Source organism: Dermacentor silvarum, unplaced genomic scaffold, assembly GCF_013339745.2.
Source record: "Dermacentor silvarum isolate Dsil-2018 unplaced genomic scaffold, BIME_Dsil_1.4 Seq912, whole genome shotgun sequence".
NCBI classification, from domain to species: domain Eukaryota; kingdom Metazoa; phylum Arthropoda; class Arachnida; order Ixodida; family Ixodidae; genus Dermacentor; species Dermacentor silvarum.
In genome coordinates this window covers 19,118-46,440 of record NW_023606959.1, presented here as the reverse complement: position 1 = coordinate 46,440, position 27,323 = coordinate 19,118, and the positions used below count along the sequence as shown (strand labels likewise).

General features: G+C 44.2%; 1 protein-coding gene and 1 long non-coding RNA gene across 3 annotated transcripts; both read right to left on the bottom strand.

Moving 5' to 3' along the window:
* Window positions 1-401: 401 nt before the first annotated feature.
* On the bottom strand, window positions 402-5,330 carry LOC125942028 (uncharacterized). Its single transcript, XM_049659944.1, has 3 exons — window positions 5,168-5,330; window positions 2,817-3,163; window positions 402-2,360 (listed from the first exon to the last, which is right to left on the bottom strand). Exons 1-3 carry the CDS (start codon window positions 5,328-5,330, stop codon window positions 1,563-1,565), a joined length of 1,308 nt encoding a protein of 435 aa, XP_049515901.1. The 3' UTR covers window positions 402-1,562.
* Window positions 5,331-16,508: 11,178 nt separating this feature from the next.
* Window positions 16,509-24,552, bottom strand: LOC125942026 (uncharacterized). 2 transcript variants are annotated; one of them, XR_007464749.1, is made up of 4 exons: window positions 24,171-24,552; window positions 23,201-23,304; window positions 19,303-19,521; window positions 16,509-17,024 (listed from the first exon to the last, which is right to left on the bottom strand). It is a non-coding gene; the product is annotated as an uncharacterized LOC125942026 (long non-coding RNA). The 2 variants fall into 2 exon arrangements; XR_007464748.1 differs by lacking the exon at window positions 24,171-24,552 and having other exon boundaries at window positions 23,201-23,602.
* Window positions 24,553-27,323: the final 2,771 nt, after the last annotated feature.

Here is a 27,323-nt window from a genome sequence, read left to right as displayed (position 1 = left end):
AGACAGAGGATTCGATATTGCCGACACTTTGGGGCTTTATTGTGCAAGGCTGCACATACCAGCATTCACCAAGGGAAAAAAGCAACCATCAGCACTGGAAGTCGAAACCACAAGAAGACTTGCCAATGTGTGCATTCACGTCGAGAGAGTCATTGGGCTAGTACGTAACAAATACACTATATTGAAATCTGTGCTGCCTATTGATTTCGTTGTGCGAAAACATGAAGTCACACCGCTAGACAAGATTGTTGCTGTAAGCTGTGCACTGGCAAACCTGTGCCCATCAGTGGTTCCTGAAAATCGAAAAAAAAAAAACATCTGCCTAGTATGAAAATCCCCCCCTCTTTCCAAGTATGTGTGTATGTACGTGTGTGTACATGCTTGCTTACAATGTTGAAATTAGGTTCACGGTACATTCCCACTACTAATGTTAACTGTGTTCTTATAGTGTTCTCTTTATTTTAATTCTTACTCTTACGTTGATTTATTTAACATTGCTTACATAACTTATGTTTACACATGGCGTTTTAACTAGTGTATACCATGTTTGTTTTCCATGTCACCCCCTTTGTGCTCTGTAAGGTATTTTATAAATAAATAAATGTTGCCATGATGCACTATGGTAACTTGTGCCTCAACAGAGTAGCGGTCTGGACTTCAAAACAGCTGAGGGCTCATTCTGCGAACCACAACAGAGGTGTGCTGCTGTGGCATCAGTTTACACTCAAAAGAAGAGAACACAACACACCTACATATGGGGACTGCGCATAATGCACCATTTTATTGGTGGAACTGTGAAACTGCAAGAACAGAAGCTGCTGGCTTCAACGTGGAGGTACATTTTTTTTTGGGGGGGGGGAGGGGGGCGTGCTTAATCATGCGGTTCTCATGCAGTGAGTTCAAGCTGCTCTTTTTTACAGTCTTCGCAAAACCACTGCTTCTGCCGTGGAGCACGCTTAATACCGAGGCAAGTGTAATGAAACTATTTAAACTTGCGTTGATTTGCATCACACGCCAGCATCTTGCCTACTTCTGGGCCTTGACAGTAGCAGAACACTGCTCTGTTTGTGTTGTTGCTGCTGCACAGAACTGCATTCTTTCTTGTGAAATAGTTCGCTACCAGTTCAGGCATAATTACATGCACAAAGAAACTTCCTGCAGATGGTATCAAAGTGTCTATAAATGCATCATTTCTGTGCACCCTTTCAATGTGAGTTGATGATGGAGTCCACACAACAAAGTCGCAATACAAGACATTGCAGACTGCCATCTGTGTCTGTACTTGAAAAAAGTACTGATGGCTTTGCTTCAGGCGCAGTACTCCATCTGCATTTTCCAAGCAAAAGTTCTTAGTGACGGATGTCTTCGGTATGCCACTTTCTGCTAATGAGTATGGACATTTCACTTCTACGACTCCCTTGCCACAACACGAACATATTGATGCATCTGGTGTTGCTGCAAGGTACGGATGTTGAGGACTTAAAAACACACCTGTCCTACAGTGCGTGAAGCCCTTGTGTGTTTTCATCATTTCTCGCACATAAAAAGCAATTGCATCAGCTTCATGTGTCTGTCCCCATGCTGTAGCTGCGCTTAAAAAGGTGTGTTGCTCTGGGTAACAAATTTTTTTTAGTAGACTCATCGAAGGATCCGCAATGTTTGTTGAGCACACACTTTTCATTTCCGATGCGGTTACTCGGCCAGCGCGGTGGCAAAACCAGTCTGCACATTTTGATTGGTGCCGCGTCGTCTGCTCCACATGCTGAACCATCTCTGCGGTTACTGAAAGATCCACAACAAACTTCTCTGCACGCTGAACGTTTCTGAAAGTCTTCAGCGTGTGCTTCAGGACAAGTCAAACCCCGAAGAACTAGTGGCATCTTGCGGCGGGGAGGTTCGAACATCATGCTGTGCTTGGGATGCACCATTAAAACTGCAGACCTGGTTCCAGAATTTGCAAGCTTTGCATAAAATGAATCCAGATCTGCCTCTGTAGAGGCAGCAGACATACATGGCTGTGCTGCTGGCAAATGTCCAGATGATGATTGTGCGCTTGCCAGGTGAATCCTGTCCATCCGCTTCTTCTTTATTTGGGATGACGCGAAATCTATGTCACGCAGCCTCTTAAATGCTGCAGTGGGATTGTTTGCAGGCAGCCATGCATTTTCTTTTTCTGTGCACGTTCTTGCATCACGCATCCTCACTGCTGTCTCCACGGCGAAGAGTGTCGCACCAACGTGTGAACACGCTTCTCCTGCACCGGCCGTGCAGGTACAGTGAGCAGTCACAATGCTGCCATCACCATCCGCAAGGATCCATGCTTTCAAAGGTGCCTCCCGAAGGCGCTGGGAGTGGTTGACCTAGAAATGAATCGGAGAAAACAAGGAATCCTAATTTAGAAACGCTGGCTCGTAGTTTGTTTGGGGAAAGAAGAATGACAGTAGGCTGCTGGCAGCAGATTTGCCTGTCTACTTGGGCTGTCGATTTGTTCCTTTTGTTTTTTCGTGAAAATGTCTCATGTTGTCACTGACACTTCTGATAAAGCACCCAATAACACCTTTTTTTTTCTTTCTTGCGCTCGCGCTTCGTTTAATGCTAGCTACTTCAAATGTTTTACGCTCGCGCTTGCTACGAAGGGAGGAGGAGGGCACTTTGTGCACGCCTTGCAAGTTTAACGGGAAAATGGCGCGGATCGTATGCACGACGTGCTTCTACAATGTAAAAAATAAACGAAAAGTAGCCCTCCACCGCTTTTTTTTACGTGTAAGCACATGCAAACTCGCAGGCGAGCGCCCCGAGCTGCTGTTTACACTCACCTCGGCCAACACGACGACGCGTTGTGACGGCAACTGCTTCCCTGCAATATTCTTCACGAACCCACTCGTGAAGTAATTGTGAGCGTCTAAAGCCTTGTAAGCTTTCATTTGTTGCAAAGAAATGTAGCTCGTTGACAGCACTAAGTAGTTTATGATGTCAACGTGCGTCGTTGGTGGCAGCAACTCGGCGTCCTTGGTCGCATCTCTTCCTATGTGCAACTTGTACGGGTCGACACCGTTGCACATGTCAATTTTTGCTTCATACCGTGCTCTGGTAGGTCCTACGAGCTCGTCGAAATATCCGCGGCAAAATTCCACGTTTGTAACTTGCGTCACATGCGAAAACGCTGTCGGAACACGCACTGATAAGATCGACGTTCACCGCCTTCGCGATTGCTTGGAGGTGCCCGGCAATGGCGACGGCTGCCACAGTGTGGCCTGGCACCCCGGATGTGACGTCACGTGAAAACTATGTATAACGACGGTCTCGCAACTACAGGTTTATTTCAGAAACGGCAACGTAGAGTCCCGACTACCCATATGTAATGCAGGATTTAGTTCGTTAACTTGTCTCCGCCTGTGAATTAATGAGACAAATATTAAATAACGATTCAAGCCGGAATGTTAAACGACTCACCCGTATTGCCATCCTCAGTCGCAGCAGAATCCGGCTCCCGTTTCGATGCATACTTGTTCCGCATGGTTCAGGACCAAAACCTAGCTTTCGGGCTTACATCTCAGCTCGCAAACACGTCACTTCACCCCAAGTTAAACAACGCGAGGTGTCGAAGCGCAATAAAGTGGTCACGACCAATGAATCCGTGCTTGCCGTGTCCCGAAAATACCGGTAAAAATTTTAAATCCAGACGAGAGGTCACGTGGGAGGTCGATGATGATGAACGTTATTTTGCGTCTATAATGACAAAAAAAAACAATAGTGTTACTACTCAAAAGTAGGATTTAGGAATAATAATTAGGAATAATAAATATCTACTATTTGTCATAAAATAATACTTCGATAAGCGTGGGAGTAAGTTTGTGGGTTGAAATTGCGCTTACTATGGCGCCTCTAGCGCGAGACGACGGAACTCACCGGGGCAATTTTTTTGAAAACGCACTAGGCTTGGTTTATTAGCCGCGCCCGCGCGGTCGATTTTTTCGCCCTCTGTGGCCATTTGTTGAACTTGAGAGTGTGAGAGCCCTGGAGAAGTTTCGGAATCCCAAGTTGCGTGCCGTCACCTGTGAGCTGTGGAAGACGTTATCATAGCTCTATGACGTTATCGTCGGTGACGTCGCCCATAGTGCCTGCAAAGTAGTCGAGGAAGTGATGCACTTCGACTTGAACAAAGGTGGCCGGAACAGTTTATGGACGGAGCTCTGTGCTCACCTGTCAAAAAGCTAAAAATGACGTCTTCTGGAACGCTCTCAATCTGCTCTCAATCTGCAATTCTCAATTCTCAATTCTCAAATCAATTCTGCTCTCAATCTGAACCTAATTCTGGGGGTGTCGGGCCGTTAAAGGAGACGAATAAATATTGAAAACGTACGCGATAAGCCACCAACGTTAATACGGTTTTTTTTTTCTGCGGCGCAACTTATTTGCACGAATGTTGCAAAAATATTTCGTGCACTTCTTGCCTCGCATGCTCGCAATGCAAATTTGATACCGGTGGCGAAGGTATTCGGGAAATGCCACTAAGTGACAATAAATGTACGGGGCACATCTCTTTAATCATACAGGACCTACGTATAACAATTTAAGGCATGTAGCTGCATTTTCGGCACGCCAAATAACACTAGAGCAGCTTCACCTTTTCTAGAAACTGCATACTTAATCCATTTCTTTTTTCACCCAGGTGCGTTAAGCGGGAACTCAGTGTAAGGCGTATGCCAGGCGTCTTACCTTGCCCATGATTTACACAAAATCACGAAGCAGTGCGGCATTATTGTTGATCTTGCTCAATCAAAGTACTTTTGCTCCTTTTTTTAGTTGTATAAAGTGCACACCCGTGCTAACGTCGCGGCGCGCCGAGCACACGACCGCAAAATGTGGCGCAGATGGGGTAACTAGTCGCGCCATAAGGCTCGTAGTGACAGAAATATGAGCTAGAACAGGCGCGCTGGCGTTCTGCTCGCTGGCTAGGTCAGTAGTAAAGTAGGTCGTGGTTTAGAAGAACGCGCTTTCTTTGAAATTTACTCTCAGTAAAGGCAAGTAGAGCGTAGTAAATGAAGACACAAGAAACTCCAACCGATAAACGTGTTCCACGCACAATTTACCGCTATCGCCTGACGAGTTTTTTGGCAAACATGGAACTGTAAGCACGGAGGTCAAACAACTGTCATCTAATCGCCGTCCTCCTCCTCCTCCTCCTGCTGCTGCTGCTGCTCTTGGGACTCTCTTGCAGTGGCGCCTACAACATCTGCAACAGCTGCTGCTGTTCTTGCGGTGGCTCTTGCAATAGCTGTTTCATGCACCTGCTGCTGCCGCTGTTCTTCTTGCTCTAGTTGCACCATCGGCTCACCCGATAGCGACTGCCACGGCTTCTGCAAGCTATCCACGGGGGGGGGGCCTCCACCAGCGCCGCCGCTATCGGCTGCGACGCCATCGTCGCAGTCAAGGACGCGGTCGTTGTGCTTGTGCAAGGCGCTGCTGACGACTGCGCATATTACGGCGGCTGCTGTTTCAATCATACAAAGACATTGCAGCGTCCGCCATGGCTCGAGCTCAAATTGAGCCAAGAAATAAGCAAGCATTCGGGCAGAGGGCACGCGTAGTCATCAGTCTTGCTGTTAGTCCTGCAGTGTACGTATCGGTTGCTCTTTTCTTTCGCGCTCTATGAGCCGTGGCCCAGCATATCCTGTTGCCACGGGAATGACATCGTCCATTATGACAACCACAACACGCTAGTCTAAGGCAAACACGCAAACTAAGGCAAGCAAAGCGCTTAACATCCTGGAGGTCCTATCACGTAGGCACTGGGGCGCCGACCGAATGTGCCTGTTGCGTATTTACCGCTCTGTCGTGCACAGCATTCTTGACTACGGTTGCACAGTTTACGGGTCAGCAAGGCAGTCGTACATCAAACGTCTTGATCCCACACACAACCACGGACTGCGCTTAGAAACTGGCGCGTACAGGACCTCCCCGCCGTATGGGCGTCTTGCGCTGGAGTTTGAGGTATAGTAGCGGCGCCTGGTGGCGGTGAAAAACGTCATCTGGGTAGTACCAGCTTGGATAGTATTGAGCCCTAGCTGTGGCGAAGCACGTTTCTAGCCCGCGTTTTGCGTCGATTCGCACTCTTTTCTGCTTTGTTTCGAGTGCGAAAAGGTCGTCACTCCCACAAATGCTCGTCACTTCTCACAGACCATGGCGACCAGGCTGCGAGCTGGCCGCAGCCTATAGTTATACGAAAACGGACTCTCCGTGTGCCGTGGGACGTAATGCTGGAAGCAGAAGACATAGGCGACGCCGATCCGGAGAAACCTAGCTCAGCCTCGAAAAAGCGTCACCGTCGTTACTGCTGCGTCGTGGGCTGCCATGAACAAGAAGGCCTGAATCCCAACATCACATTCTGCCGTTTTCCTTCAAGGCCTCACGAAGTGGAGCGTCGGGCGCGCTGGATAACTGCAGTTCGTCGCGCTGGATAAGCGAAATGGAAGACCGACATAGCAGCAGGCATGGCTGGTGATTCATGATTCGAGACCCGGCCACAGCGACAATTGACAATTCGACCGGTGCGAAGTGGTAAAGTGACCAGGTGTGTGCAAATGACCACAAATGGTCGGGCTGATTCGGTGACAATTCACTACCCCACTACGAGCAGCTCAGGTTAGAGAGTTGAATGTGCTCATCCTTGACCTCAAGCCAGCACGTTGAGGCAGCACAGCAACGTAGTATTGATTACAGCACATCGATGTTCGAGCGCTGTCATTAGAAGTTACATCAAGCGAGCAGCGCACAAGCTCGCGCTGCAGCGCGATTCGCACGTACGTACGTTACTGCGAGCTTATATGCATTGCATCAGTTATTTATCAATTGCTAAAGGGACAGATGGCCGCTACTACAGCGCAGGCATAATTAATTGTCTAGCGGCATGCAGTCAACAAAGATTGCAGGAGACCTGCCGTTTCGCGGCATGTCTAAAGACCGCTGCCGTCGCGGCGCGTACGATCGTGCGCTTGAGCAGTTCGTACACCGCGGCATGCTGAAAGACCGCTGCCGTCGCGGCGCGTAGCATCGTGCGCTCGAGCAGTTCCGTACACATGTCTGCTTATCGCTGCTGTGAATTGATTTATAGAAAGCATTTCCTCGCGTTTGTGCGCCTGAATCTAGCAGCGTGCAAACCTTACCTGAAGTTCAACTTCGCACGTGCGTGACTCGCTTCACTTGCGATTGACACTGCGCTAAAACTTCGCCACTTATTTCTTGAACGGCGTACACGCAGTCGGCGTTGCATAATTTCTTGCCTTTACGCAACATACCACCCATGGAAAAATCTTCGGCGCCCGATATTCGCTGCAAGCCGTGGTACAACACAACCGAAAGTGGCGGGTCCATATTGTAAACGTGCTTCCCGAAGCAGACGACCGAGCTTGGTACTACCCAGTTTCGGATTGAAGGCGCTTTTTAGCACCATTTTTGCAGCGCCCTCTGGGCAACGCAAGAGCCCCATGCCGAGGACCTGTATGCCGAGAGTAAAGAACCCTGTTTGGAGCACCGAAGAGCTTTGCTCACAATCTCATACGTGCTTAGAATCAGCTCTACCTCCACACTCTTGTTACCTACACCACATACAGAATACACTATGCCAACAAACCACACAGCGTGAGACCAGTTATCCTTCGATTTGAAGATATGTACCAAAACTACAATGTTCCAAGCGAGGCTCTCAAGGTCGCCGAAACATCGAATAGACTGCCCCCGTGGTATGATTTCGCACATTTTTGTGATCTTACTCTGACATGCCACAAGAAAAAAGAAACACCGCTTGAACACATAAGGCAAGATTTCTCAGAATTACAAGAAAAATACAATGACTACACCGAGCTTTACACTGACGGTTCCAAGACAAAGCAACATGTCGGAAGCGCAGTCGTATCGGAACACTGGGAACACTGTCTTAGGTTACCACAGTTTGCTTCGGTTTTGACAGCCGAAGCATATGCCCTGCTCATGGCCTTGAAAAAAAATAGTTACAGGAGAGTATAAAAAAGCAGTTGTCTACACAGATTCCCTCAGTTTACTTAATTCCCTCCATAGCAAGTCAGAGTGCGAACCCTTTCTCGGCTGCATCTTGAAAATACTCAGCAAAAGTGAAAAGTATTGTCAAGTAATTCGTCTCTGCTGTATTCCAAGCCACATGGGAATACCGGGAAATGAAAAGGCGTACAAATGCGCAGCAATGGCTGCCCGTGAAAAATCACAGATATATATCTTCCATCCAAGGACTGTGAACGGGTGGTCCGTGCTGCGATCACCTCAAAGTGGCAACAGGATTGGGGCTGTCAAGTAAACAACAAGCTTCATGGAAGTTTCATGGAAGTTTTTCTATGTCGCATTCGCATCGGACATACATCTCACACATAACTTTTTATTGAAAAATTAACAAGCGGTTTGGATCACTGCCAAGAATCCCAAACTATGAATCACATTTTAATAACATGTCCGGCGTTAGAGGAAGAAAGACAGAAATATTTTTATGAACTTTACAAAACACTAACACCACTTCATCCATCCCTGATCCTAGCGGAAAATGCACTTGTATCTCTAGGCGATGTTTTTAAGTTTTTAGATGAAACAGGGTTCTTAAACAAATTTTAAAGTAAATGATCTTTGTTCCTTGAAGCACTTTTATCAAATTATATATTTTCAACGTGTGCATGGCGCATCATAGCCTTAGTTGCTTTTGCCCCACAAAACCTCACATAACTAACACGCTGGTCAAAACCCTTCGGGTAGCCCCAACTAACATCGCACACAAGTACATCTGCGGCGTACTCTCATGAACCTTCGTTTGGTTATTTCTGCCCGCTTAAAGTCTATTTTGCCTCCACCGTCCCTAAACCCCAATGCTTTGAAAAAATCAGCCCCGTTGTTTTGCTTAAGCCCATTACAGAAAAGTATGAGGTGTTCAGCCGTTTCCTCTTCCTCTCCACATGCACCGCACAACGTATGTATACCTTGGTACTTGACTCGGTACATCTTAGTCCGCAATGCTCGCGTCCTGGGTTCATTTAAAAAAGAGCCTCCCCTAGAATTATCATAGATATTCGCTTTGGCAATTTCGTGCTTGAAAGTTCTGTATGTTCCCAGTGCTGATTTCGTCTGCATCCCTGTTTTCCTAGACCCCGCGTACAGTGCCCCCGCGTACAGCGCCCCTTGCGGCACCGGCGCGCTTTGGGTACCGGTTTCCGCGGCCGCTTTTCACACCTCCCAATTCTAGCCATCCTAACATGGTGCGTTGTCAACAATGCGACTGCTGTGACGCCCAGGGTTGCTTGCTGCTAGATTTTGTCGCACACGCCGCATAAATTATTTTAATGTAACGAAAAAGACATGCACGTTATAATATAATTGACCTCTCTTTATTAGGACCAAGTAATACGTGCGTTTTATGATTTAAAGACGTTTTGAAGTTTAAATTTGTTTTTGAGTGGGGGGGGGGGGGAGGACAACGGCGGTTCCCTATGCATGGCGTACGCAAACAGCTGTTCGCAGCTGGGTGCTCAGCGCTGCGTGTTGTCTCATGTTTCTTCTATGTGTCGCTCTGCCTGCGCTACACCAAATTGCAAGATGACCTTTCATACAGCTACCCTCACCGCATATGCAGTGTTCGGCATTCGGCAGCAGTGACGTCGTCATGTCAGCGCAACGAGATCCTCGGGCTACCCGTGCTCAGCGTCCGCTTCTGGAGAAATGGTGTGTGTATATCGCTCGTGATTCGCATAAGCGGTGCCTGCTCCTGACCATATCCAAACACAGTAACAATCGCCAACCCGAAAGCCCACGTCTGCCCCTGAAGGAAGCCGCAAATGATCTGTGTGTGATACTGAACGTGGAATAGAAATTGTGTTGTGAAATTCAACCTCGGCGCTAGCCTGCCTGTTCATCCATCGCGGCGCGTGTGCTGTGATTATATATAGATGTCCTCTCTGAATATTTCTAGAGGCGCAAAAGCAGACACATCAATTTTTTTGAAGAGCTACCGTCATTTGTGCAGAACTTGTGCATGCCTTCATAGCATTCCTAAAGACACGCCTATCGTCTACTTTGTTCTGTGTCTCGCGCTGTTAGTATACTCTGAACCTCCAACAAGAAGGCCATATCAGTACGTATTATGCATAATGCAGGAACGTAGGCCCACGGCATGCTGGCAGGCGCACTTGCCATAGGGTTTCCCCCCTTCCTTCACACCTCTCATGGTTAGCCTGTATGGTGCAAAGAAATATCATTAGTATATTATTATCACTGTTATTAAATTTGATAGTTCCTTCACCGTAATTTTTAGCAATCACTCAGATTTCTTAAGCTAGTCATGTGTTTAACCAGTATCAGATCAACATTTCTGAAATATGCTAATGGGGAGCACATGCTGGACTACGAACATGAACACCTTTTAAGATGATCATAAGGCGCACTAACATCTGAAAGCTTATTGAACATGCCGAGTAAATGCTGGTTGACAAGCAACAAACCGAAGTTACACAAAAAGGAAAGCCAATAACTAATTGTGTCCGTACAGATCCCAACGGGTAACGCATCCATCTCTGAAAGCGTAATGGTGGACATGCTGACACAAGAGGCTCCCAACGTTTTTAGATCTACAGCTTCCTCTACAATGTACGCCCAGACGTCTTGACATCTGTGCGTGTATTGTAGCGGAAAAGGGTAGCATTCTGTGCAGTTGTGATGATCAGCTGGTTAGAGAAATTATGGAAGCTGTAGATCTTAAAACGCTGGGATAAACCTGTGGCACCATGTCCTCCATCAGAGATAGATGCGTTTCCTGTCGGGAAACACACATTAGTCCTTGTTTCTCCTTTTTGTGTATCTTCGGTTTCTTGCTTGTCAGCGAGCATTTACTCGGCATGTTCATCAAACTTTCAGTTGTTGGATCATCTCGGTTTCCTTCTTCATCCTATGTGTTCTCTGTTGTCGTTTGCAGCGAGGCTATTCTTAATTTTACAAGGTACACAGAAGCATCATAAGGGCCATGAATGTGACTTGTTGCAGTCTAAAAATTTTTTTTATTTAGGCAGTGTTGCAAGAGCGTACAGTGCGAAGCAGTAAGAACAGGTTTCACTAACTTCTAAGTAAAAGTTTATTGTGAAAATTGTTTATTGTGAAAAAAAGTTTATTGTGAAGCCTCGAAAAAGCCAGTGCTTGATGAAACCAAACATAATCTAAAACAGGTGAGAGAGAAAATGCAAATAAATATACACAAGTCTAAGAAAAAAAAAACAAAATCATTGTGACCACCAAATGCGTATGCGACTACCTTCCAAGAAACTCAGTTTTTGTTTTAATGACATGGACCTGGAAGAGTGTGCTTGCGTAAACGAGCTGTCCATATGTCTATTGGAAAAAGAACCATGTTTCTTGAAAGGTGCTAGCAGGCACGATTGGCAATTGCACTGATTGTTTTTTTTTTTCGTGCATTTGGATTTTGTATTTTCTTTGTTATGTTTTAATTTCTTTGGTTACATCAAGCACCAATTTTTTATCTGGCCTTCTTGCTGTACTTTTTTTTTCTGGCAGACTGTATAAATCTCCTCATTTTCACAATAAACCTTAGTTGGCAGTTGTGATATAAAGGTTATAAACAGGAATAAGGTGCCTCAGAAAGGCCTCCCAAGGTTTCGATATGCCCTCTTTTTAGTTGGAAGCTGGCACTCATCCCTGTCTGCTGTCCTCCTGTTGATACTGCTTCATGCTGATACTGTACCCTAGCAACATTTATGTGTGTGTGTGTGTCTGTGTATCATAGATTTGGACGTGAAATCATGACCTTGTGCAGGGGCATCATTCTCCTGTGCAGCCTCATGAATTCATTAACTAGTCCTTATGCTGGGCTCATGAGCCCACTTGTGCCTTGGAATATCTGCATGGCTATGGCCATGTGCTTCTAATTTGCATGTCAGTCTCCCGATTTCCCTGACAATCTTGTGTGATCCCCAGGCCCTGGCAGTTTCTGGTGAATTCATGCAGGCATGAAGGATGTTGTCTGCAAATTTGCACTACAAGTGCTTCTTTTGATTGCTTTTAGTTCAGCTTCTCTGGGTATAGGATGTCCTGGAATGGTCCCTACTTGCGTGGTATTTAATTTTATGTAGTGCCATACTTCTGTTACACAGTTATTCTGTGTGCCTGATGTCTGTTGGTGTCTTCATGATTAGCAACCTCCTCTGTGTGCTTGGCAGTTGCATATAGTCTCCTCGCCTAATTGTGCCCATATTGCACGGTATTGGCTTATTGTGTGTCGAGTTCAGGTGCTCCTGAGGTTGTGTTTCTGAAGGGAGGTTTATTCGTCTTTGCAGCTCAGTTCCGAGCTCTTGAGGCAAAGAATTTGTGCCGCAGGCTGCACCTCTATTCTGTATAGGTGCTTTTGTCCGTGCGCTCTTTCTCGTAGAAGTCTTCAAGCATTGTAAAGTTGGAAAGACCTGTCAGTACCTGTATGGCTGTGTTTGACGAGTTGTCTCTTTCTGTGCGCTGCTGGTAATTCATACCGTACAATACCTTGGACACAAGTACAGCATCTTCGGTCTTAGATAATATCTGCTTGTCGACCCCCAATGATTTTGAGATTATTCTTTTCACCAGGTGTAGAATTTGGGTCCAGGCGTGGCATAATTGTTTCTCCCACATGCTGGTTCTGCCGTCTTGGTCTTATAGTAGCTGAGGATTTGGAGATGTTGATTTGTGGGTATATTTGTCCAGCTATGTAAAGCACAGTGTGCAACTTGGGGTAGTTCTTCATTCTAGTCATATTTCCAACGTCGATGTCAGCTGACTTATCAGAAAGCAAGTCTGCAATGTTGTCGAGAGCTTGTTGCATCGTTCTTGATTTCTGTGTGAGATCGCTTTCCCATAGACTGTAGTACTTCTTGTAGGATGCCCGTAATGTTGGTGTGGGTGGGCCAAATATACCTCGAACTCTCATCTGAAATTTTCTGTCTTTCAAAATTGTACGGTTGAACGTAAGTGCTCTACCACAAATTTTCTGGTTCCGCGTTTCTCCTATTAGAGTAGCATAAGGTAGTGTATTAAAAGCCATCGGGATGCTGATATCAATGGTTTGCAACATATTTGCACGTAGTGCAGGAGCACTAGCAAATTCAAGTTCACTAGCAACCAGGGACTTGTCCGTTGGTCAGGGTCTTGCCTGGTTTCAGGATTGGTACTACTATACCTGTGTTACTACACTGCCAGATCATTCTTGCAAACTATAATGTTGGAATGTATCCTTTCACTCGAGTGTAGCGAGTCAATTTAATGATCACTTATTTGTGAACCAGCCTGGCTTCTGGGGGCACTTGCGAAACGCAGTTATTCAAATGCTCTATGTTCATTGTGTTAAAGGCTATGGCAAGGTACAGCAAGAATGCTTCATCTTCGAAATGAAAGCAGTTGCCATTGATTCCTCTGTGATCCTCTGGACAGCAGCATTTCTTTGAAGCCATTTTCAATACATTGTTAGCAGCAGCAGAACATCCTGTCATGTTCCAGTGCATTAAGCAGTTCCTTAAACAATAATGCTTATTGCTTTGCCTATATATCGATAATATGCCTGATGGCTTTTCATCTACTGTGCAAAAGTTCATCGATGATTGTGTGATAAACAAAGTTCAAGGTGCAATGACATATCATGTAATGCACATTGCTTTTTCGATTATTGTGTGATATATTGGTAGGTTGCCATTTCATGCTACTTTGCAGCACAACGTGGACAAACTAAATTCATGGTGCACTATATGGCTTATAAGTATGAATACTTCGACGAGCAAGCGCACGACTTTGCTACTAGGAAAAGCTCTCCAGGGCTAGTGTATAAATACTGTTCCTTTGATAAATATTTGGGTGTTCTTCTCACTTGCTCATTATGCGATACTTAACAGCCTGCCAGCTCTACATCTCTACATTCGGCTGCCTTTGCCATCCTTTGTGCGCCTCTTAAAAGTGTGAATTGCCTTGAAAATTTTAATTAGGTCAGAGCTTGAATATGCATCCATAATAAAAATTCTCATTCAGAAACACTGACAAATCGTTTATAAACGTTACAAAGCAAACCAGCTCGTCTTATTCAATCAAAATTAATTTATATTCTGGGGTTCTACGTGCCGTAATCACGATCTGATTATGAGGCACGCCAAAGTGAAGGATTCGGGATAAATTTTGACAACCTGGGGTTCTTTGCTGTGCAACAGGTGGTTTTGCACTTTGCACCAGTTAAAATGTGGCCGCAGCGGCCGGGATTATGTCCCGAGACTTCGTGCTTAGCAGCGCAATGCCATAGCCACTAAGCCTCCACGACGGGTACCATTTTATTTTTGCCTTTTACATCAGGCAAGGCAGTGTTCGCTGTAAAGGAGGCTCTGTCTACAAAGTTTTGCTGATCGATACTCTCTTCATTCTTTCATAAGCAGTATTACACAAAGCCTTCTAATAATGTTTCTGCTGCTTACTGCCCCCACATATATGCCAGAAGGGACAACTCTTGAAGGTTTTCTTTCTGCTGTGTGTGTGATGAAGTAGTTATGTCTTTTGACTTTTTACAGAGTTTGTCCGGACGGGGTTTGTCCGGAAAGTAGTGAATTTAAAAAAAAACTTTATTCACAATTTCGACACATCAACCAATCAATATACCGCTTGTGCATCAATACAGCGTTTCCATCGACTCTGCCGCTCACTGAAGGCTCCCCGGAACGCAGAAGCTGGAATGCTCTTCAGCTGCCTCCTTAGGCCCTGTTGAATGGCCTGGACCGAGCCGTGGTGCCCTCCTTTCATGACCCTTTTCAGTCGGGGGAAGAGGAAGTCTGAAGAAGTGACATCTGGGCTTAGGGTGGCTGGGGAAGCTGTTTGATGCCATGTTTGGTCACGAATTCCATGACAGCAAAGGCGGTCTGGCTCGGCGCACTGTCGTCATGGAGCCTCCATGATTCTGGTCCCGACCGTTGCTCATCTTAAACTTGCTCTTTTCCACCCCGAAACAATTTTTGCCACTCAAAAACACTTGATCGACCCATCGCTTCACTCCATAAGCAGTCTTGATCATGCCATGGTTTTCACTCGCAGTTTCACCCAGTCTGACGCAAAACTTCACCGCATAGTGCGCTCTGACAAACGATTCATTGTGCAGATGACAAGGCACTTTGAAAGGGGTTCACCTTGAAAGGGGTTCACTAGATCTACACTGCGCGAAAGCTTGGACCCAAGTAACGCAAAATGTTGCCATAACGTTCTCTGAATGTGCACAAATGTCGGCGTATAACGTTGCCTACATGCTGCTAATGTCCTCTTTTTTGATCGCCACACAACGTTGGGTCGTAACGTTGTGGCAGCGTTGAGCAGCACATTCACGACGTTAGCATAACGATAACAGAACTTCCTGGCAACGTAATGTGGATGTTGCCTTTGTCACTTGAGCTTTCAGGCAACGTACGTATGTGACGTTCAAGCAACACTCAACTGACATTGCAGAATATTTGTAGACATGCATAACAGCAGTGCTGTCAGCATGACACGGCTGACAGCACCGCAAACCCTTAAATTTATATTTGCTTGACAGATAATTTACTCTAGTAGTTTTCATGTTGCATATGCATGAAAATGTGAAACAAGAATTAGTGAAAAACAGCGTTTATTACGTATATATCTTCTGTAGTTTACCAAGATATCTGTGTACCTTACCTTGTGGTAAGGTACACTATACACGTAAAATAATGCTGTTTTCACCAGTTCTTGTTTACATTTTCATGCATATACGACATGAAAACTACTAGAATGCATTATCTGTCAAACAAATATAAATTTAAGGGTTTGCGGTGCTGTCAGCCGTGTAATGCTGACAGCGTTGCTGTACGGGCAGCTCATCTGTCTTGCACTATATATAGTACCAACGCGCCCTAAGCCAGAATCTTTAAAGTGTTTCACATGGTGGTTTGCCTGACTTGTCTTGCTGTTGTCCATAGCACAGCATATAAATGCTAACTGCAAGTAAAAGTGCACAATGCAAAGCTGCGAAGTGGTTCATAAGAACAATTTCTCATTTTGGCTATAACACCAAGAGAAGCAGCATGCACGTCCAATGTGCAGAGGTTCTCGTATAAAGGTTCTCGCAGCAGGAAAGTAAATATATTCCACAAATGTTCATTTCCTTAAACATATCATTTAAGCTTAGACCACAGAAAAAAATCTGTCTTTGCTTCCGACTTACTGCTCTAAAAATCATGTGTCGGTAGCTGCATGTGCTTTCAAGAAAGTGTATAACAGCCAACATCAGCTGCTAAGACCAAACGCTAGTATGTAGGAATTGTTTGTGCAGGAGGAATGTGGTGGTTGAATATGCACCCATGCATATGCATTGGTCCACCTTAAATAATAGTGAATGCCATAGACAAACCTGGTTATAATCTCAAACCATGCATTTATTTACTGTCTGCTTACATCATCTTGGCAAACAAGTGACACATAACAGTAACTTAAACACTGATAACACACTGATAACACACTTAAATATATTTTCTATTAAACATCAAGGTCTTCTATCGCATATTAAGACTCTACTAACAGCTACAACTACAACACAATATATTTTGCTTTCCCATGTAGGTCAGACTTCGAAATTTTTTGCTTTGTGTCGAGTTCCCTTATTTCAATGGCAGAACACAATTTATACTTCTTAATAACAGCACAAATACTGTCCTCCATCACTTTGTAATGTACAACACAACACAGTAACACTGCGGTTGGATACTATCTCCTGCCAAGCATCCAGCCGGTCTTTTTGCCTAAGCTTGCAGACATGGCAGCAAGCGTGAAGTAGTCAACACAGCCCAAGGCGTAGAGTAACAGAAAGTCATCCAAGCACTGACTGCCAGCCATCACTTTTGCAGAGGATGGCCAGCAGCACAAGTGATGCACACATGCCTCCCTCGGTAGCTTCACTTGCATCCAGACCTCACTGGTTTCCAAGTCAATAATGCGGTAACCTGCAGAGACATCAATTACATCAAACTATAAAGTGCCATCTGAAACACTGAAGTAAGCCATGTTTACTGTGAAAACAGGCTATAAAAATGCTTACAAACAACTTAAGCTTCGCATAACTGTGAAACAAACAATAGTGACTTTACACAGGAGAATAATGCAAAACATCAAAAAGCAAATTTCAGTAAAACCTAACCATTATAGCTATAAGTTTGGATACAAGAGCAAGGAAAGCACAATAAACAATACCCACAACTTCCTTTATTGCGCTAAGCAGTTCAGACGTTAGTATCAATATATTCCTTTAACATAAAGCTTCCTTGCAATACCACGGCTGCTTGTTACATCCAGTTCAGTCTTTGAAGAAAACAAAAATTAACAAATGATGTGAATGCTCTACCACGGTACCAAAACCACATTTCATTCGTGATGAAAGAAAGTTCCAATGAGTGAGTGATAAATTTGACTTGGTACAACATATTGGTGAATTGCAGCACAGATATTGACGACAGAAAAGACGAGACAATAGACGTGTGCTGACTTCCAACAAAAAGCTTTATTTTCAGCGACCCATGTTTATAGCCGTCACTCATCACATTGCACACGCGCAATTCACACCCTTAGGTAGGTCAACTCTGTCTGATAAGTGTACAGATGCTGACACACATAGAGCCAAGTCGCGCAATCTTTTCAGCTTCAATAATTTCACGTGTTAGTTGATCACCGTTACTGCTGACAACAGTACACCGAGCAAACAATGGTTCACTGGCACACGAACTGCAACAACATGCAAGCCAACTGTCATGCACGTTTTTCTTGACATTATAGAGTGTTCTCTCAGCTGGTCATTGATACAGCGTCCTGTTTGGCCTATGTACTGTTTACCACAAGAAAGAGGGGTACAGTAATTCATGTTGCTAACATAGGTGACGAACGGATTTTTGTGCTTTTTGTTACACTTGTGTGCTGCCCTGAAACATTTCCTTTGATTACACAACTTTATAAGCTTCTGAGGTGCAAAGAAGACAACTTTAACTTTGGAACGATCTGCAGTTTTCACGATATTGTGAGACAGCTTATGAATGTATGGTATGACAGCCACTTTAAGTCGGTCAGATACTGGAGTGATCACATGGCAACCACTCGGTGCATGCGCTTTTCAGAGTAGAGGTCATGTGGTCACTGCATCTGACAGACATAAAACTGGCCGTCATACCCTACATTCATAAGCTCTCACAATATCAAGAAAATTGCATATCATTCTAAAGTTGTGTAATCAAAGGCAATGTCACAGCACGCCACACATATGCAACAAAACACCAAATTCCGTTTGTCACCTGTGTTAGCAATGTGGTTTATTGTATCCCCCTTGTGGTAAACAGTATATAGGTCAAATGGGACACTGCATCAATCACCGGCTGAGAGAACACTCATACAATGTCAAGAAAAATGTGCGTGACAGTAGGCTTGAATGTCATTGCAGTTCGCGTGACTGTGAACCGTCGTTTGCTCAGTGTACCGTTTCCAGCAGAAGCGGTGATCAACTAACACGTAAAATAATTGAGGCTGAAAAGATTTCGCGACTTGGCTCTGTGTGTATCAGCACACCTTCTGTACACTTGTCAGACAGTTTACTTTCTTCCTAAGGGTGCGAATTGCGCATGTGCAATGCAGTGACTGACAGCTATAAACATGGGCTAGCAAAAATAAAGCTTTTTGTTAAAGAGTTGCCGCATGTCTCTCGTCTTAACTCTTGTGTTGTTGCCTACATCTGCACAGCAATTCAGTGCCTGAACGACCAGCTACAACTACGCTACAGGTGTTGCATATCGGGAGAAGGGTTGAATATTGCTCTACACTGCAAAAGTTGCCGTTGCTATCCGCGGATGACGAATACGGAAGTTCTGGCCTTGAAAAAACCAAATTAGAACGCGAGCTTTTGGAAGCGGTGTTAATCGAAAATTCTGGACCTGATAAGTAGGTTAGCGCCACTTCACAGGCACTTTTAAACAAAGAAATGCAACTCATGAGTAGCCACAAATAAGCTGGTTTGTTAATTCTGCTTTTGTTTCTTCTTAGGCTACCTAAACGCGAAAAACTTTGTCACTCGATTCAACCGCTCGGCCAAAACCAAGCATGAGAAGATGATTTTTTTCTCCTCAGGGGTACCACATTTCGAAAGATATGCATCAAATGCATCTGAAAAGTTAATCATTTCGGTGCAATACATGCATTGTTATAAACATTACAAAAACTTGAAAACATGTGAATGATACTTACTACCCACAGCTTCCAATTTATCGGGGCTCAATGTCGGCTTCTCAACAGCATTGCCGTCCTTCAAGCACCGACAAGGAGCCCCTGTGATACTCCTACACCAAGCGCCAGGGCTCCCCACATCAGTTATGTCAGTTTTTTGCAGAACAGGGAATCCCGGCGATGGCACTGGAGCAGGCCCCAGTTATCGTTGCCAATGTATACAACATTTCCTAGGTGTACCTGCAATAAAAGATGGCAGAGACACATTAAGACAGCTTGCGTGTGGGAACGTGAAAGCACCTTTAGTCAACCAAATGGCTGCAATGTGACGTGCACAGTGTGACACGCACTAGGCACACCTTAAGTCAGCCAGAACCAAAGAGCTGCCGTGGTGTAAGGGAAGCGTGCTCCTTTCACACTCCAGGTTCTATTCCTACCCAGTCTGCACAACTTTCTTATTAAAGCAATTAATTTGCTTTGTTTACATGAACCTACCTAAATTTCACATTACTCCAAGCGTTTTGATGTGCTTTTATTGCTTGTGCAATAGGCCATCGGTTTTATGTCAATAAGTGCTGGTAGCAAAAAGAAATATGTCTAACCGTGCGATAAATGTAACCGGAAATGGCAGGTACGTCCAGTGGCATTAGTGTGGGGGCTGCACACAAAATTATATAGCTTACCCTGTTTCAAATTTATTTTAAAGAGCAGTTTCAGTGAGCCCAAGTAGAGTCTTTCAGCTTTTTGCAGTGCAGAAACAGGTACAGTTTGTGCCAGCCAACCAGATGAAGAGCTCTCCTAGTAACTGTCTCTAATCACCCTCTCAGCAATTAGTGGTAGCCAAAGTATAGCTTGTATCTCTACAACTGACACATGTCCCATTTCCTTAATGTGGTATTCGTCACTGATTTTGATGGTCAATTGGTTGCCATAGAGGAACAATCGAAATTTGGCGCGCAGCACCAGTCGTGTCAGTGCATTGTCAAGTGGCACGAACATATTTCTCCCTTGAGTGAATTATGGTGCTCTCCTGGGCACATGTTGAGGCACCAGCCAGTCTGCCCCATGTACATTTGACTGAATATATACATGATCAAAGGAACAGACTATGACGAACACAAGACAAATTGACGAACACAAGACAAATTGGGTTGCATCTTTACCTCAGCAAGCCTCAATTCTCATGTGGACTGCTATGCACGCACATTTCCAGCGAAAAATAAAGTAGGCAGGATATGCACGACAGTTCACAAGTGAATTCAGAAAGGCGAGCAGGCAAGGGAGGTTTGCTTGGTTAAAGATACCACCAAATTTGTCTAGTGTGTATGAGAGGCAGCTCACTGTATTTTTTTCACAACTGGTCAAATGTACACAGAGCAGACTGGCCGGTAACTAAATGTGCCAAATAAGTTCCCATATTTCACTCAAGAGACCAGCTTGCTCATCCAGTTTGGCCGTGCATTGCCGCGATAGGACTTCAGGCTCAATTAAGATCATCTGTTTTCACCTACGGTGAAAAATTGACACGAGAGATCAGTGAGGCATACCACATAAACAAGACATGCAAGCCAGACCCCATGATCAATTCATGAAATAAAAGGCGTCCTTTCTAGATGACAAGTGATTGAAGTTAGTCTGCGCCCATATTTACTTTCCTTTTTACACAAATATCATTTATTGTGATTTTATGCCTTTATATTACAACTTACGCCTTCCCTCTGAACGAAATTGTGCACAACATAAGCACACATCCAGTGTTGCTATTTTTAATCCTTCCATCAAAATAAATGGTCAGTTAGCAGCAGTCATGTTGTATGGTACCCTTTTCCTCCCCATGTAAATTCTATCCTGAAAAGTTACATGAACTGACCGGCAAACTCATACGTACACTACAAATTTCACCTAGCAAACACGGCTGGTTCTTAGAAAATGCACAAATACGGTGATAGGTATCTGTTGGCATACTGTAGCAATAGTAAGTGCCAGTTAGCTTCAACACTAGACAGTTTTAGTATAGCATATGCAACTAATAGCGTACGCCTATACGCTATAGTACAGCGTACGCTAAACAGCACACATTTATTAGTTTTAGTTGGCCTGCGAGATCTTCCGATCTCAGAGGCCATATGCCATCGTCGCACCTATCTCTCGACTTCACTGACAGGTGGCGCTGATATATGTCGGTTTCCCTCGTTAGGCTTCGTGTCGTTCGAAATGAGAAGCGATCTCGAAAACTCCACAAGGTTAACCATATTACACTGTTGTCAAAGCGGCCTGACGGTAAGCGAAAGTTGCTTACACAGTCATTTTCTACGAACGAAGCGAATTCTGCAAAAGCCACGCCAAATTCAATTCGAAGTGGGCAGCGGGGACCACCGCCATGTTTAACGTAAACTACGCAAACCACGCACAGACGGTAATGCTAAATCTGAGAAATAGCATGCATACGCTAGAGGTCGGATAGCGTTCTGCACATGCGCAGTGATGACCCACTATTTTATATCGTACGCAATGACATAGCGTACGCTAAACTAAAACTGTCTACTGCTGCAATACTTCAGCTGTCAGGCATCTACAGTGCTTATGACACCACAGAAGTGTAAGTGCACAACAAAAACAAGTGGCGCATCAACCATAAATTTGACTTGAGAGTAGTGACAACATAGACCGTTTCGTGTAGCTAAAACACTAGCCAATATGTAGAAAGTATATGCACAAGTATACATACCTATAGATATTTGCCTACCTAACTTAAAACTAAGAGTTGCAGTGCATATGATGCTTATTCTAGACACTGGTATTTTTGACAAAAATACTCTTAGAATCAGATATAATGCTTTTTCAATTCATCCAGCCAGTAAATGAAGTCGTACACATATCATTATAATTTGGACTTGCAGGTTGAACATATTCTGACCTGAGCAGCGCCAAGCAGAATGAATAGACCGAATGCCCACTGTGCTGACCAAATACACAGGATGAAACAGAAAATATGGAAAGGGACCCCAAAGTATTAGAAATACTTCTTGACAGCTGTAGAATTAGGGCTTGTTGGTTGATTGTCACTATTAAAATTACACTAAAGCCAATAAGACTGTTCTGTATGGTGTAGTTGAAATCAAATTCATTTGACGAGCAACATTGCAATAACCAGCAAACATGGCAAGAGCAAGCAGACATGTGCGAAATAGTGTGCTTTTTTAATAATAGAGCATCAATACAATGAACTACCTACCAGTTAGCTATGTGTTCTATGCTGTATTGACTTGAAAAAAAGAGAAAAATAATGTAACTGGACATAGACTCGCAACTCCTACAATGCCTACTTGCATGAAGGGGGATAGCTTGCCAAGAATATTAAAAAATGGGAGAGAAAAAAGCAGGCTTACTAGAAAACACTTCAGAACTGTAGTAACTGCAGCACAGTGAATACTGGCCTTAATGTATCATTTCAAGAAGTTTGAGCTCATCAAATGTGTATTTTCCAGTGGCTGTAATTCTTGGAACAAGACAGAAATAATCGTGAATATGAATGTTAAACAATGGTAAGCACACTGTGTGCTTACACCTATGACATATCTGGCCCATTACACTTTGAATTCTTATATGCGCAGAAGCTGCACAAGAGTGTAGTGTAAACACTAAAAATTCGGAAATAAAATCCTACAGCATAGGAAACAGTTTCAAAACAAGAAAACCAAAATGAAAAGTAATAAATAGTGTGTACTAAGCAAAATTAAAATGTAACTACTTTTATATAGAACACAATAAGGTGTGCATAACAGCTATGAACACAAATAAACAGCAAGTTGCATAAATATTTGGCCTATTTAGTAAGCTGTGTTGACTAATGTCGATTAACTTATCCACAAATGATACCAAGATGCTACTTTTTGGAACACGTACACTACATACATACCTGACCCGACCATCCAGATTATACGTTGCACTACGGCAGGCATAGCCAAGGGGTCTGGTGGCTCCTCCGTTATGTAGGCACTGTTATGGGTCACAGCCTCGCCACTATAAAATAAGTTCTGTGTTAACTTATAGCAGTGGCACACAGCTTTATAAAGCTGTCAAATTGTCTAGACATGCATGGAGCATCTAAATATAGTCACAAAAACAATGTTTGCATTATTGCAGGGTGGCAACAGAGCACAAAGTAGAAGTCACTGATGAATGTCTTGATAATGGGGACCCTTTGATCACAGTAAAATTATTGACACGCAGCAGCACATAGCAAAGAAATGTTTGTTTACAAAACAATTCATTTTTTTTTCATGACTCAGTTTAACTTTCCCCTGTCATGTTTAGTTACGTATAAGGTATGTCAAACATCTTGTCTTAAAAAGTAAGTTGGACTAGTAGCAAGCTGTGATTGCTTAAATTTTTTTCTCTAAAGCTGCCGTAAACCGAAAACTTCGTAAGCAGATATTATTTACAACGTTGAGGCAAGGAAACATGGCAAGGAACAAGTTTCCTTGGACAAGTAGATATGAAACAAGTTTCCTTGGACAAGTAGATATGAAACAAGTTTTCTTGCCATGTAAGCAAGGAAACGTCATTGCTATAAGAATCGGTAAAGAGGCAAATGAGTCATTATGCAACTTCAGGAGAAAAGCGGGAGCTCACGCGCCGCACGCACATGATGAACACGATTATTTTCGAACGTTATATTTCTCATCGGAAGAAAACGTTTATCAAGATTTTCAATTTCGCATCGAAGCAATAAACTTGCGTAACTAAGCGCTGACAACCAGCGTTCAGCAAGCATCAGCACAGGTATCACTGTTGTCGCGGGACTTCTATTTCATACGCTCGCGCACGCTATGCACACACGAGAAGCTCACACAACACGCGCGTAGTTAGCCAGCACGATTACTTACCTTTTGAATGGTACGACGCGGTCGCGAAGCACTCTCCAAGTTGCCGGTGCTGCGTCGACGATGTTACTCCTCGCATACATGCCGCTGCGTAGTGGACGAGCTGAGGCGCGCTAACATACATTCTTTGCGACGTCCACCCAACTTTCCAGAACGAGAACAAAGAGACCGCACTCCACGGCATAAAATCGTTGGGCCACATTTGCCTGGCGCGCCACGCATACGGCGAGTTTGCAGCGTGACACAAGGTATCTTCAGGCACTTCTGTGCACGCTAACTGCGACCTACTTCATAACAGCAAACACAAAAACACACGATCAAGCAAACGCGACGCTCGTAGCACCCCGCACATACGACCGCCATCACAGAACACGGAGGAAAAACAATAGCGCCACCTGCATACTTGTGAGAATGTTGTGGCCTCTTTGATGACAAAAATATTAACCAGTACACTCGCATACTAAAATTTTGTGCCGGGTTACACACAACTACGTATAGATGTTGCGAGACAAAATAACTGTAGAACAATCTATATTTTACACTATAGTTTGGCGTAGAAAGAAATTCTAAAACGTATTTTACCTTTGAATTGCTTCCGCCATCTGCAGCCAGCATAAGCATGGCCTTCGAGATCAGCTTCGATTATCCTTATCAAGCCGTCGCTGTGGCCTGATTTGAACGGTTGGGGCTGTCTCGAAGCTGTCTCGAAGCCAATCCATGACGTTTAGCGATGCTGCCTACTTTTCCTACGCCGTCACTTAGTTTTAGATAACTTTCTGATGTCGTGAACATGAATTGTTGCCTCAGGAATTGTTGACACGATATCGGAGGTACAGATGTGCAGTGTTCGATGTTTTCGTGTGCGTTGTAACTGTTTCAGGTGGAAAGGATAAAATCCACGAGGGTTGATAGCTCGTGTGGCGCAGGTTACACCGTATCGTCCGCATTTCCTTTCGTGTCGGTGTGTTGAATGTGCGCGGGTTTTACTCCTGTCGTCCGTACCTTCTGTGTTTATCGTGCGGCTCGCGAAGATTCCTCCTAAAAAAACATGTCTGCTGCGTGCATGTGTCCTGTGTGGTGTGTGAAACAAATGTGCGCTGGTGTACGGTGTGTTTGCAGCCCTATTGGTGGCTTATAGTCCTTTGCTCTAGTGCCGTTTCTATGATGTAAACTATACTTGAACTGAAAAAATGCACTGTTTTTTATATGAACAAGTAGATATGATCTGTGTGTATCCACTGTGCAGTGTGCATGTGTTCGTCATTCTTATGCAGCTCGTATCATGGGGCTTGTGCCTATTCATGATGGCCCTTGCTTAATGTTTCCACTTTTAGGGGCATGTGGCGTGCAAGCAGTCACAAAGTCTTGTGCATTTGGTGTGGAAGAAGGGAATACTTTTATGCGTAACTTTGTCACTATAGGTGAACCATTGCAACAATTAGCATTTTTTCCATGTGAATGCTTCTGCCATTTGATATAATTTGTAGCAGATCTTATCTGTGGAGAAGCATAATAAACATAATTTAACATGGTGTTCCTTAGAAGATATTAATTACTGCATAACCACTATACATCTCCATACCTCACTGTATGATAAAGATGAATGTTCAGTTGAAAATTACAATATCTTATAGTTGCATGAACGTATACATGCGAAATGCTACAGCAGCCTGGCATCACATTAATGTCAATATTGGTGACATCCGGCAACGTTCTGGGAACGTGCTGTTTTGTAACGTTGCTACATTGATACCATTTACACGTTAAATTGATGTTTACACGCAACGTTGACACAACGTGGGTGTCAGGACGTTGCTGTGACATTTATTTATGACATCACTTGAACGTACAGCTGGCAACGTACATTCAACGTTGAGGTTGGCTGTTTAACGTTGCCTGACATTTGTTACAATCAGGCAACGTTTACGCTACGTTCTGTGTTACTTGGGCGGAAGGCGTTCCCAAATCCTGACTGGGAGCTTACCACTATCCTTAAAAAGAAAAATGTGCATTCATTGCACTCTTCCGAAGCTAACTATGGGGCAGAAATTTCGAGGTTAACAAAGAAGCCCTTCAACAAGTTAAGGACCGCACAATAAGCGATGGAACAAAATATCTTAGGCGTAACTTTAAGAGACACGAAGATAGAAAACGGGGATACCTGATCTTCTAGCTGACACTAGGCGAAAAAAAGCAGAGCTGCACAGCTCATGTATTGAGTAGAGTACATAACCGGTGAACCATTAGAGTTACAGAAAGAGTGCCAAGGGAAGGGAAGCGCAGTCTAGAGGACGGCAGAAAACTAGGTGGGGTGATCAAATTAGGAAATTTGCTGGCGTAAGTTGGAATCAGAGCAAGTAGGCGTAACTGAAGATCGCAGGGAGAGGCTTTTGTCCTGCAGTGGACATAGAAATAGGCTCATGATCATGATTATGATGATACAACGGTCCTCATGCATTCGCTGTCGTACCCTCCCCGTGATTCCGTCATGGTCGTTAGTAGCATGGTAATTGAAGATTTTTTCATCCGATTCTCGTCATACCATCGTCGTCGCCATGCACAAGTCGTCATCCGACTGTCCTCACGCGGTCTTCCGCACGTCGTCGTTGTTATAGAACCGTCATTACTTCAGAGACATCATCCCAATGTCGACTTGTAGTCCTCGTCATACTGCCTTTATCGTTCCAAACGACATTGTTTTGACATTCCATCACCGTTCATTGCTTCGCCGTCCTACAGCAGTCATGCCGCCATGGTACTGACCGACCGGTTGTAAATTAGGCCTAGCTCGAAGTCTATTTATGTCCCATATATCCGAAGCAACGTAAAAATCTCAAATAACCTACATAATATAATTAAAGTTGCTCGAATACAAATCGCATTAGCGCCGACAGTCATCGTGAGATGGGCTCTCTCATAACGTATTTATGTTTCCGTTCGCACAGCGAACTTTTCAGCACTGACGTCACAGGTCCAGGCGCATCACTGCAAATGATTATGCTGCGCAGAAAAAAAAAGAGCGAAAATTGCCGCGCGCTGTCATATCTTCCGCATATGCAATACGCGATAAAAGTTGAAAATGACCATTTCCTTTTTTGTACCACTGGCTGTGCAACGCAAACGGCGTTGACGTTTCTTGTCTTTCTATCCAGCATC

What these genes read in the sequence shown, in the direction of transcription:
- LOC125942028 (XM_049659944.1), bottom strand. Translation starts at nt 5,330, where the DNA reads ATGGTGCAACTAGAGCAAGAAGAACAGCGGCAGCAGCAGGTGCATGAA. An exon ending in GGAGGAGGAGGAGGAGGACG is followed by an intron (nt 3,164 to 5,167) that starts GCGATTAGATGA and finishes GTGTTCCGACAG; the next exon opens with CGTTTTCGCATGTGACGCAA. An exon ending in GCGTCGTCGTGTTGGCCGAG is followed by an intron (nt 2,361 to 2,816) that starts GTGAGTGTAAAC and finishes ATTCATTTCTAG; the next exon opens with GTCAACCACTCCCAGCGCCT.